Below are 12,611 nucleotides of genomic sequence, written 5' to 3' on the forward strand. Positions count from 1 at the left end.
CACTGGGGAGGGGCAGGGCCATCCTCCCTGTCTCCAAGCCGCTCCCAGATGCTACCTCAGTGTGGAGTCCAGGTATTCCCTGCTGAGCAGATGCCATGGGGGCACTGCCTCTGGCTTCACCAAATGCACGCACGACCAGGGACACTTTCCTGCACATGAATGTGGTCTCACGTTTGAGCGCCGGGGCCCAGGGCACCTCTTTCTAGGTCTTCCTCAGCCAGGCACTTCCCTGCCTCTTCTCACACAGACCCTGGTCCTGGTCAAAGTGCAGGGCAGCTGCTCTGGCTTTCTGGGCCCCTCAGCCTCTGCTGTCTCAGCTTCCGTGGGTCCCAGGAGTTCCCCAGGCCCTGACCGCAGCCCCTTCCCTACCCCTCCGGGTCACTTCTGTCGGATAGTCCAAGCCGCTTCCAGCTGGAACCCGAGGGAGGTCTCCCTGCTTCTCAGGTCTCCTGGATGGATGTTACCCCAAAGGGGCAGGAGGAAGGCACAGTGCCTTGTTCCCCTTTGCAAGGTTCCAGGGTCCAAGGTGGAGGCAGAAAAGGAGATGGAGCAGCTCAGGTTGGTGTGAGCCTGGGGAGATTCCAGAAGCAACTCCAATTGGGAATACAGGAGTGCCTCCAGCTGAGGATCCAGTAGCCCCTCCACCTGTGGGCCAGCAGCTCCTCCACCTGGGGATCCAGCAGTTTCTCCACCTGGGAATCAGTAGGGCCTCCATCGGGGGGGTCCACCCAGGGATCCAGTGGCACCTCCACCTGGAGAATCAGCAACATCTCCCCTAGCCAGTGGGGACAGATGGAGGGCAGCCTCCTGGGAGGGCCCACAGAGCAACGCACAGAATGACCCAGGAGGGCATGAAGAGGTTCCTGCAGACAGGCTGACAGAGGGCAGAGACTCCAGAGTCAGGCAGCCTTTCCCATCACAAACCATACCCAAATGCAGCCGCACTCATGCCCACACTCAACACTCCAACAAACACCTCCTCCCAGACCTTCCCAGAACCACCTTGGCTGCTGACACTTCTGGAGCCCTGTCTGGTGTGAACATGTATGCTTTTGGAGAAGTTTCCTCTGCAGCTTCTCCTCTCCTCCTCCAGAGCAGGTGCCTCCTGACAGCCCTGAGGTGGTCTTGTCAGGTGAGTGGGGCCAGGGATCAGGGTGAGTGTCTGCAGATGACAGCCTCAGGCCAGAGTCCTGCTTGGCCCAGAGGTGCAGAAAGCCAGGGACAGCCTCGCTGCCTACCGAGAGCACCACACCCGCTGAGATGCATGCACCGTGCACCCCGGCCCCAGCCTCAGCCCTGATTAGCAGCTTGCCTGGAGAGCTGGCCACTGCTCTGGCAGTCCCCAGAGGCCCCTGCAAGGTGGACTGATAGGAAGATACCCCAGGAGGCCCCCATAGGAACAGGCCTATCTTCTCCTTTCAGGATGAATGTGCCGGGACTGAGACGGAAGCACCCTAGTTGACTGGGCCCTAGCCTCAGACGCCTGCAGGCCCTGGCTGAGAGCCTCTGGGTCCTCTGTGCTCTCCTCCCACGAGGCTGCTCCTGAACTGGACTTCTCTGCAGTGGGGCCTGCAGCACCTGGCTCAGGCTGCCCCAGGAAGGCAGAAAGAGCCCCAGAAAACCCAGCTCAGGGTCCACGTGCTCCCACGCCACCACAGAGTACACACCGCTGCTCTGGAAACCATGTGCTTTATTTGGAACCTAATCCAAGGGAACCTCCCCCCCTGGCTCGTAGAAAAGCTGCAAACCATGTGGTTTGGTCCAAGGCAATGGCTAAGGGAGTGCAGGACATCCCTTACCGCTGGGGCCCCTGTCCTCTGGGCCTCAGACTTCCCTGCTCATCGAAACTGCTGGCTGAGCTCCCGGGGTGTCTATCCCAGTCCTCAGCCTCTCCCTCAGTCAAGGAGTGAGGAAACATGTACAGGCCAAGGGCTGGGGTCCCCAGCCAAGGCTGGGTGCCTCTGCTTCCCCCGCCCAGGGCCTGCTTCCTCCCACAGCCACGGCTCCTCAAGTCCTCAGAGCCCTGTTGCTCCCGGGATGAGGCGCCACCTACAGGAGGATGCCCGGGAGCACAGGTGAGTCACCAGGGTAGGGCGGCCCGGCCAGCTGCAGCGCCCCTCAGTACAGATCTGCAAAGGGCTTGGAGTAGTTGAACATCAGGTAATCCATGTAGTAGAAGTCGTAGGTGCGCTGCCGTTGCAGGGCTGAGAGCTGGGCGAAGTACTGGTGGGCGATCCTCGCTGTGGTCCGCGCCTCCTGCGAGTGCCGGTCCTTGAACCGCGGGAAGGTCAGGTTCCGCGGCGCGCGGATGAGGCTCAGAAAGAAGTTGGCATCGTCCTCCATGCTCTCGAACTTGCCTACGAAGTCGTAGTCGATGAGGCAGGGGCTGCAGAGCCGGCTGACATGGTCCCAGTGAATGTCCATCCCTACGGGCCGGTGCACGTCCAGCAGGTACTGGACGAACTCGGGAAAGCGCACCCCAGAGCCCGTCCGCAGGGCCTCCCGAGAGGCATTGGCCCGGTACCGGGCCAGGATGGCCTTGCCGAAGACCGGGTGGTAGTAGCTGTTGGGGTGCTCGAACTTGTCGCGGAAGGCTGACACCAGCCTCTCGAAGGGCTCGCGGACAAAGAGCATCTTGGTGTAGGTGCTGAGACGGTGCAAGATACCCTGGCGGTCGAAGGTGTCCAGGCGCTTGAGGGCGCTGCCATAGTGGACGGTGTTGTGCTGGATGTCGGCGGTGGACGAGGCCAGGCCGGCCAGCACCATGAGAACCCGCTTCCAATTGGAGCAGCCAGCCTTGGGCACCTCGCAGTAGAGCACGCGGTGGCGGTCCTCCACGAATATACGGGACACGTGGCGGGGTGTGACGGCCCGGCGGCTGCTGCTCGCCCGGTACTTGGCGCAGGCCTCCTGCATCACCTGCTTGCGCTCCTGCTGGCTCCTGTGCAGGCTGACCCAGCGGCCATCCAGCGTCCCAGGTCCCGGCCTGATGAAGGGCATGTCCGAGCTGTTGGCCGGGATGGTCGCCGCAGCTGGCATTTTCTTGATGAGCAGACGGCGACGGCGCTGGCGGAGCCGCAGACGGGTCCCCCTCTGCAGCGGGGATTGAGGCTGGTCAGGCGCTGGCAGGCTGCGGCCCCTCGGGGCCCCACTGGACAAGTCCCGAGTGGTCCTCTCTGTGGGTGCCTTCAAGTCACCATCCTGGGAGCCGCCTGGTGGGAGATCCTGGGGCAAGAAGAGAAGTGGTTATCTGAGTGGAAAGGACAGCTGGGCACTGGGGGCCACACAGGTCAGATTCACCACGGCTGGGGTTCCTGTCCCTCTCAGGTGAGGGACGTAGGCTGACCCTATGGGTGAGACCCCTCCCGTCTGAGCCCTGGCCCAGCACCCAAAAGCTTCCCTCCCGCTGAGGTGCAAGCGTCATTTCGGCCACAAGATGGCGCGATCCTCACAGGAACCTGGGCTGAGCGAGGGTGGCGGGAGTAGGTGGCCTGCAGGAGGGCTCAGATTTACTGCCTCTATTAGCACCGTGCAAAGAAGCCTTCTAACAAGGAAGGGAAATTCATGGGTCCAGAGCCCTGGGCTTTGTTCCCAAGGCTCCCGGGAAAGGCTGGACACATTTTTCTTTCCAAGAATGGATTCAACGTGAGCTCCTAATTTTCTTCCCAGCCCTCCCCAGTTTCCCTGGGGCTGCGTGCACTGAGATTTATCTGACTCTCAGAACTTACGTGGTGGGGCTGCCTTGGCCTGATGTTGAACTTTATTCCTAAAAAGCAAACAGAGGAGAGGACAGTATTAGCAGCATATGTGCCACGTGGCTCCCAGGGAACTGCTTATGGGCTGCTGGCTGTGGACATCCAGGCTGGAGGGATTTTGGGGTAAGCTCTAGGGAAAGGCAGCTTAGGGCATGGGGAGAGGGCATGGCCAGTGCTGGAGCCCCTCCATCCCCTACCCATGCAGAAAACAGGAACGCAGCAAACACGTGGTCCCACTGGCTCGCAGCTGAGGCTCTCTTCTTTGCATCACGCCTGCCTCCTAATGTGACCTACAAGGTCTGGAAAGGCACCCTGCCCAAGTGTACCCACACACCTGCCCTGTGGAGCAGCCAGGACTCTCGCAGGCCACCTCCTCCTGCACCCCACCATGTCATTAAGTCACAGGGAAAGGATCCTTCAGAAAGCTCCATCCACCCTCTCTCCACACCCCACCAGCCATGCCCCAGTTCTGGCCACTATGGATTCTCCACGCTTGGAATATGACATATTCACACCCACACCTTTGCACACACCAGGCCTAGGAATGGAACGTGCTGCTTCTCCTCTTGCTCCAGAAAGTTCCTTAACCTGGGTATTTCTTTTGAGATCTTGGCCTTCTCGGCTGGCTCTGGAGTTCTGGGGTGAGCTGAGCATATCTTGCTCGCCCTGGTCTCCCTCAAAGCCCTAAGCAGTGCCCAGATGGAGGGTAATTGTCCAGCGTTAACTTACTGATGACATCAGGAAGACAGAGAGAGATCAGTGCCTCACTGGCCATGCTCTGGAAAGCCCCCTCTGGCCACCAAGGAGGCCCATGCCTGGGCTGGGCTCACCCAAGAAACAAGCTCTGGTGAGGTGAACCTTTGACCAGAGTAGAAGATTCTGAGTCATACCTTGTTTGGTCTGCTTTGGGGGAAAGTCCTGGGAGGACAAGGAGATTCCCTTTGGGGGGAATCTATTTAGACACTGGAGCCTCCTTCCCTAGTCCCTACCTGGCCACCGAGGAATCAGGGGATCTTTCTGTTCCAGTGCCATGTGGGTGGACGTTTTTGTCCTGAGGCTCTGCCAAAAGCCATGGTCACCATCAGAGCCAGCTATCCCTTAAGCAGAGAGCTGGATCTTCTGGCTGGCATGCCGGGGCACCGTGCCTGACCACACCTCAGCAAATCTTGGCTGCTGCTTGCGGGTGGGGGGTTCCAGTGTCCCACCTCTTTCCCGGCTGTCTCTATGTCCTGGGCAGAGGTCCAGTGGCAGGAGCCCAGCTGGTGAAGGGACATCCAGGTCTTCCCCGAGCCAGACAGTCTGTGGATTTCTCCATGGGGTCCAGTTTTACAGACTCAGCCAGTGCCAGGCCCCAGACAGTCTAAGGTTGAGGCTGTGCCTGCACATCTCCTTCAGTCATTAGCAAGCCAAGAAGGGGATGCAACGTCAGCCCTGGGATGGACAGCCTGATTTCCCTGAGCTTGCCAGAACCTTCCTCAAGTCCCAGGAGAGGCAGAAATGCAGGCAGAACTGGGGCACACTTCATCTTTCTTCTGCTTGTCCCTTTGGGCTGGGAACAAGGGTATTCTCTCCCACGGGCAAAGGGCAGAGGGTCCCCGTCTTCCTGGGCACTCCCAAGCTTATGTGCACATGCGTGCATGTGGGGGATCTTTGAAACAGGCCTTCTAGACTCTTCCTTGGAGACCGAGGGGAAGCTCCAAGTAGACCTGGTTGCACCACTCAGGGTATGGGGTGTAAGCAGCAGGTGCCTGGCCTGCGAGAGGAGTCTTTAGAATCAAGCTGCTCATTGCCACCCCCTGCCATCCCCAGAGTCTATTTCCCTCCTTGACAGCCACCCCCTCCTCTTCCCTGTCCCATCTTTACTGCGGCTGTCCCAGCACAAGCCTCCAGAGCTCCTTCCTCTCCTGCAGCCAACGATGACAGTTCCCTTCACCAGAAGGGACCTGCCACACCACTCGGCTTTACTCTACTCTGCCAGATTTCCTTGATTATTTTCTTCTGGTGATGGCAGCTGGCTCTGCTAAACCACCTCTCCTCCTCAGAGTCTCAGATGTAGGAAACCACTCTGCTTGTCACTCCTGTCACCTCGTCAAGGTGTGACAGTGCTTATATATTCCTTTTCTGGAGCAAATGAGTCATGCTAGATTTGGCGAAGAGTGGGGCTGAGAAGCCACTTCCAAAAGGGATCCTGCCAGTTGGGCGGAAGATGGAAGGCCATGCCCTTGTTGAGACTGCAGCCCCTAAGGCCATGACCTCCCACTGGCACTGTCCCCACAGCCTCGGAGGGCAGTGGGCTGTGGTCCTGTTCCATTTTACCTGTGAGGACTGGACAGGGGGACACTGTCTCCTGGACCTCTGGACTCTGAGCCTAAGCTTCTGGGGCTGTCCCACTCCAATGCAGGCTGAGCTAGAGCCCTTGGCATGAACTAGAGGAGAAGTTCCTGCTAGACAGAGCCTGGGGCTGGGAGAGTCTCCTGATTTCCTGTTTACATGTGTCCATAAAGCCAACCTGCCTGCAACTTCCTCCTTTGAAAGGAAAAATTGCCTTGTGGACAATAAGAGAGATCAGTAACATTGTAAGCAGAGCGTGAGTTTGCCATAAGTTATTCCCAACCTTTAAACTTACGGTAGTTTATTGGGCAAAGATTAGCCCTATCCCCACAAGCTCACTTTAACATTTTTAAAAATGTACTGCCAGGCACGGTGGCTCATGCCTGTCATCCCAGCACTTTGGGAGGCTGAGATGGGCTGATCACTTGAGTCCAGGAGTTCGAGACCAGCCTGGCCAATGTAGTGAAGCTCCATCTCTACTAAAAAATGCAAAAAATTAAGTTGGGTGTGGTGGTGCATGCCTGTGATCCCAGCTACTCAGTAGGCTGAGACATAAGAATTACTTGAACCCAGGAGGCAGAGATTGCAGTGAACTGAGATCACACCTTGCATTTCAGTCTGAGCAACAGAGCGAGATTTTGTCTCAAATAAATAAATAAATAAAATAAAGAAAAAGAAAAAAATAATAATTTACATTATTTTAGAAATAGAGATGGGGTCTTGCTATGTTGCCCAGGCTGGTCTCAAACGCCAGGCCTCAAGTAATCCTCCTGCCGCTGCCTCCCAAAGGGCTGGAATTATAGGTGCGAGCCACCAAACCTGGCCACAAGTTCACTTTTGAATAAAGACAGAAACATAATGAAGGAATTCTAAAGGGACCTCCCCTTTGCCATGAGCCTAGTGTCCCCACTAGGGAGAAAGCTGCTCTTCCATGCACCACTCAGATAAAGGCTGAAGCAAAGACCACTGCCCGCTCTGGGCAAGTGAAATCCAGGAGAAATCTTAGGTATCCTGGGCTAGGGGTCTGCACATCCCTAAGTGGGCTGCACGTCAGGACCCTGGACAGCTCCATGAGGGCTCAGGGAAGGGCAGCTAAGGGCTCACAAAGATGAGGAAGGTTTGCCACCAGGGATCAGTGGTACCAGTGCCTTGGGGGGACTTATGGGCGGGAAGGAGTTTGGCCTCAGTATAACCACCTCCAGCCCCTCTCAAGCCCCCAAATAAAACATACAATCTAGGTAACATCAGTGGCCTTGCAGAGCAACTCCTGCCAAACCCAACTCCTCTTCCATCCAACACCACCAATGCTGCCATGCACCTTCCCTGCCTCCCCACCTCCACCCCTGCAACAGAATCCAAGATCAACCACGTACACCCCACTCTGGGTGTCTTGAGTGACCTCTTCTCTCCTCTCAATAAAACGCTCACAGTCTGTAAGGGAGCTCCATACCCCTGCACAGTAAGAAATAAACAAGCACTTTCTCTTTCTGGACAGATGACATGCGTGGAGTGGCTGGAACACATGTGCTATGATAAAAGCATCAGTGAGAATAAACAAGGCGTGAGTTATGGGCACTGCCAAATGTGTTCCACGGTGTGAACTCTTCATTGGCTGAAGTTCTCAACGTTTAGCTGAAAAGCCTCCTGATTGAGGAGAGGCAGAGGCTGATGACTGTGTGAAGCCAGTCTCTTAGTCATCAGGCCTGGGCCTGGGGCACAGCTGGGGAGGGGGCTATACCACCAGCATGTCCAAGGAGGAGGGTCTCTTGCCCACTTCTCTCTAGGCTCACAGGAGGAAGACCTGCAGGGTGCCACACAAAAGCCCCAATCCCCCCTGCCCTGGACCTATGGAGGGTGGTAACTGGAGAGCAGCCTTTTGGTCAGGCCCTATAGACAGACAGCACTGACAGGTGAGGACAGGACCCAAGTGCCTCAAAGGAACCCTTGGCCTGCCCCAGCCCCATGTGGCTCACGCTTGGGAGAGTGACGGCTGCATTGGCTGCTCATGGCCCAGCCCCGGGCCCTGATGGGCGATGATGGGAGGGTCTTGCCACTCCCATCACTGCATCTGTCCTTAAGGAGTCAAATCTGCCAAGGGACAGGCATGGGAGAGAACTGGGGAAGGAGGGCAGGAGCGGCCATGCCAGTCCCAAGTCCCTGTCTGTGGTTGAGTTTGAGTCGTGCTTCTTGGTCTTTTAGGATTTCCTGATGGAGCCATTTGTGTGGCCACATTTCCACATGCCGGGGGCTTCTGGTGGCTTCGTGGCAGGCTGCCCCACACCCATTGGCACTGTCCACTCCACATCCACTTCCATTGCCCAACTGGCCAGGCAGCCTCCAGGGCTTTCGGCTACTTCTCTTGGCTCAGGCTGGCCCGATCGGGGTGGGGGGGGTTCCCTGAAGGTAAGTTCCTGGCTGCATCTTGATTCCCAGCACCTGCAGGACCCTGATTCTCAGCTTGGGCCCCACCTGGACTCCTTACAGTGGCATCTGGTGGGATGAACACTGTTGTCCTGGATAGCCCAGGCTGTCGACCTCTGCCCTGCTGCTCCCACACCCCCATTAGGAAGAAGCTGCTCCCACACCCAAGATGCACAAGAGAAAGGCCTCCGAGTTCTGGGGCAGCCCCACGACCGGGCATGCACCTGATCTCACAGTGCAGTGCTGAGCTACAGATGGCCTGCCCTGAGTGCAGGGTGCTGGCAAGAGAGAAGGTAGGTGGGTCGGGGGAGAGAAGCCAGAGGGAAATGCCAAGCTCCGCTCCATGGGAAGTACGGAGGGTTCTGAATGCGGGGAGGGATGCTAGTCTCAGAGAGAGACAGAGAGTCCACAAGTGATATATACGGAGCAGGGAAAGAGAGGGAGAGAAAGAGAGAGGGAAGGGAGAGGTAGAGGGGGAGGAGGGAAGAAGGAGAGAGGGAAGTGAGATAGGGAGAGGACACAAGGAGGAAAGGAGAGGAGAAAGAAGAGGAGAGACAGGAGAGAGATGGGGGAGGTTGATTTTAAGAAACTGGCTCATGTGATTCTGGGGGCTGGCAATGTAAAATCTGCCAGTAGGCTGGAGACCCGGGGAAGACCTGGTGCTGCGGCTTGCATGGGAAGACCGTCCGAGACTCGCTCCTACTTGGGCAACTTCACTCTTTTCTCTTCAGGCTTACAACTAATTGGATGAAGCCCACCTACATTGTGGAAGGTCATTTCCTCTACTCAAAGACTACACATTTTACAGCAAATCACATCTGAAAAATGCTTTCCTGGCCAGGCATGGTGGCTTACACCTGTAATCCCAGCACTTTGGAGGCTAAGGCTGGTGGATCGCGAGACCACATGAGCTCGAGGCTATCCTGGCCAACATGGTGAAACCCCGCCTCTACTAAAAACACAAAAATTAGCTGGGCATGGTGGCGCATGCCTGTATTCCCAGCTACATGAAAGACTGGGGCAGGAGAATCACTTAAACCTGAGAGGCTGAGGTTGCAGTGAGCCAAGATCTTGCCACTGCACTCCAGCCTGGCAACAGAGTGAGACTCCATGTCTCTCTCTCTCTCTCTCTCTCTCACACACACACACACTCTCTCACACACACACACACACTCTCTCTCACACACACACACGCACTCTCTCTCACACACACACACACGCACTCTCTCACACACACACACTCTCTCTCTCACACACACACACTCTCTCTCACACACACGCTCTCACACACACACACTCACACACACACACTCTCACACACACTCTCTCTCACACACACACTCTCTCTCTCTCACACACACACACACTCTCTCTCTCACACACACACACACACACACACAGAGACTGGCGTTTGTCTAAACCCTGGGGAACCATGGCCTAGGCAAGATGACGTATATAATTAACCAAACAGAGGGGCTTAAAATGACAAAAATGTGTTCTCTGATAGTTCTGAAGGCTGGATGTCCAAAATGAAGTTGCCAGCAGGGCCACACTCCCTCCACTGCCTCTTGGGCAGGGATGATGCTTCCTCGACTCTTCCAGCTTGCAACAGCCCAGGCGTTCCTTGGCTTGCAACAACAGAAGATCAGTCTCTGCTCTGTCTTCACAAGGCCGTTGCACACGTGTGTCTCTTCTCCTCTTCTTATATGAACATCAATCATATTAAAATAGGGCCCACTCAACCAACCCAAATGCCCACCAATCAACGAGTGGATAAAGAAACTCTGATACATGACATATATATATTATATACACACACATACATGTATGTGTGTATATATATATATGATGGAATAGTACTCAGCCATAAAAAAGAATGAATTAATGGCATTCACAGCGACCTGGAGGAGATCGGAGACTATCATTCTAAGTGAAATAATGGAATGGAAAACCAAACATCGTATGTTCTCATTCATAAGTGGGAGATGAGCTACGTGAATGCAGATGCGATTCGAAGGCATAAGAACGATACAGTGGATTTTGGGAACTCGGGGAAAGGGTGGGAAGGGGATGAAGGATAAAAGCTACAAATTGTGTGCAGTGTACACTGCTCCAGTTATGGGTACATCAAAATCTCACCAATCACCACTAAATAATTTACTCATATAACCAAACACCACCTGTTCCCTAAAAACCTATGGAAATAGTTTTTCTTTTTTAAAAAAAGGGCCATTCTAGTGGCCTCAACTTGATTACATCTGCAAAGACCCTGTAAGGTCACAGTTTACAAGCACGGGGAGCCGGGACTGAGCATTTTTTGAGGGTGGGGCAGGCACCCAATTTGACCCATTACAGACAGGGACTCATGTGATCTCATGGGGCCTTAAGAGTGTTTTTTGTTTTTTGGGTTTTTTTGTTTTAAGAGATAAGGTCTTGCTCAGTCACCCAGGCTGGAGTGCAGTGGCATAATCCTGGCTCACTGCAATCTTAAACTCCTGGACTCAAATGATCCTCCCGCTTCAGCCTCGCAAAGTGCTGGGATTACAGCCATGAGCCACCACGCCCAGCTGGATGTTCTGAAGACAGGGCAGGATAGCCTGAAGGAGGTGAGGAAATAGCTCGTCTGCTGGTTTAGGTTGCCTGCTGATCAGTAGTGAAGGGTTGTTAGTTCTCAATGTTTTTGGGGCAGGGCCTGTGTCTTGTCCGTCTGTGTCATTCTGGCACAATGCCCATCAATGCCTGTGGAAAAGCTGGTGCTTTCTGGACTGAGAGCTGGCCTTGGACATGAGGCGTATAGGGCTTCCCAGAAGCTGGGTCTAGAGTTCTGACTGGAGCCTCCCAGCTGGGAAGGGCCCACGCATCTGGGCAGCAGGTGCCAGCCCCCTAGCTAGATGCAGATGGGGGCAATCCCACTGGAGGAGTCTGTCCACCCCCAGCCCTGGCTCGGTGGCCATGAAGCCTGGCTCAGGAACCTCCTTTTGCCATCCACAGTACACCAGGCCGGGGCCTGCTTGGGGACCCGGCCACACCTTCTCTGGCTCCTCTCCCACCGGCTCAGGCTCTGCCCTCGTGAGGTCTCCGCTGGTCCAGGGCTGAGGCGCACATTGTCCCCGTGGGCCTCTGACTGCCTCATTGTGAACTGCATCCTCCACCTGGGGCAGGCTGTTCATATGCAAATTAGATGCAAAACTGAACTTTCAACACACGCAGCAATGAGCTGGCAGCCTGGACTCCTGGGCACAGAATTCGCCCGGAAGAAAGCCTCGCTCAAGGGCCTTCCATTCTCACCTGTGTTCATGGGAAAATCCAACTTCTTACATTCTCTGCTGGGTCCCCAGGGCACAGCCTGGAGACCAGCCTCTGTCACAGTCATGGCCACCTGCTGCCCTAGGACACAGGACGGTACGTGGGGTTTCACGTGGCAGGGCTGCCCCGGCACAGGTGCTGGCTGCTCCAGGGCCCTGATGACAACTCTGTGGTCAGAGTGTGGACCTTGAGGGGAGGCAGCAGTCAGGCCAGACACGCTGGACAGCTGCATCGAGCTGGTCATGGATTGGCCTCTCTCCTCCAGCTTCGGCCTCTGGGTAGGGGGCTTCTTCCCCTAGGAGCTGAGATGATCAAACTCAGTCACAGTGACCTTTGGCTCAGACCAGAGCAAAGGCTTACTCCCTCCCTCGGTGGACCACACAGAGGACCACCCTGGAGGGTCCATGTGGAGTCGCAGCTTTTAGTGCAGGCTTAGCACATCAAACATTAGAAAACAGGCCAGGTGCGGTGGCTCACGCCTGTAATTCCAGCACTTTGGTTGACTGAGGCAGGCAGATCATCTGAGGTCAGGAACCTGGCCAACACGGTGAAACCCTGTCTCTACTAAAAATACAAAAATTTGCCAGGCATGGTGGTGGGCACCTGTAATCTCAGCTACTCTGGAGGCTGAGGCAGCAGAATCGCTTGAACCTAGGAGGTGGAGGTTGGAGGTTGCAGTGAGCCAAGATTGTGCCACTGCACTACTCCAGCCTGGGTGACAGAGCAAGGCTCCATCTCAAAAAAAAAAAAAAAAGAGAAAACTAAGAGCGCACACACCCACTGCTGTGTGACCTTGGA

The 12,611-nt window shown here is 55.6% G+C and overlaps 1 protein-coding gene across 3 annotated transcripts in view; it reads right to left on the minus strand.

The window, feature by feature from the left end:
* Window positions 1-1,670: 1,670 nt before the first annotated feature.
* CHST8 (carbohydrate sulfotransferase 8) overlaps window positions 1,671-12,611 on the minus strand; it is a 152,386-nt gene continuing 141,445 nt past the window's right edge. For all 3 annotated transcript variants that reach the window (XM_007996244.3, XM_007996245.3, XM_073016669.1), the window contains 2 exons: window positions 3,729-3,766; window positions 1,671-3,225 (listed from right to left, as the gene is read on the minus strand). In XM_007996244.3, coding sequence (XP_007994435.1) covers window positions 2,119-3,225; window positions 3,729-3,766 — 1,145 coding nt within the window. In that variant the 3' untranslated portion in view covers window positions 1,671-2,118. The remainder of the gene's footprint in view (window positions 3,226-3,728; window positions 3,767-12,611) is intronic.

The sequence above is a fragment of the Chlorocebus sabaeus genome, chromosome 6 (assembly GCF_047675955.1).
Source record: "Chlorocebus sabaeus isolate Y175 chromosome 6, mChlSab1.0.hap1, whole genome shotgun sequence".
Classification (NCBI taxonomy): domain Eukaryota; kingdom Metazoa; phylum Chordata; class Mammalia; order Primates; family Cercopithecidae; genus Chlorocebus; species Chlorocebus sabaeus.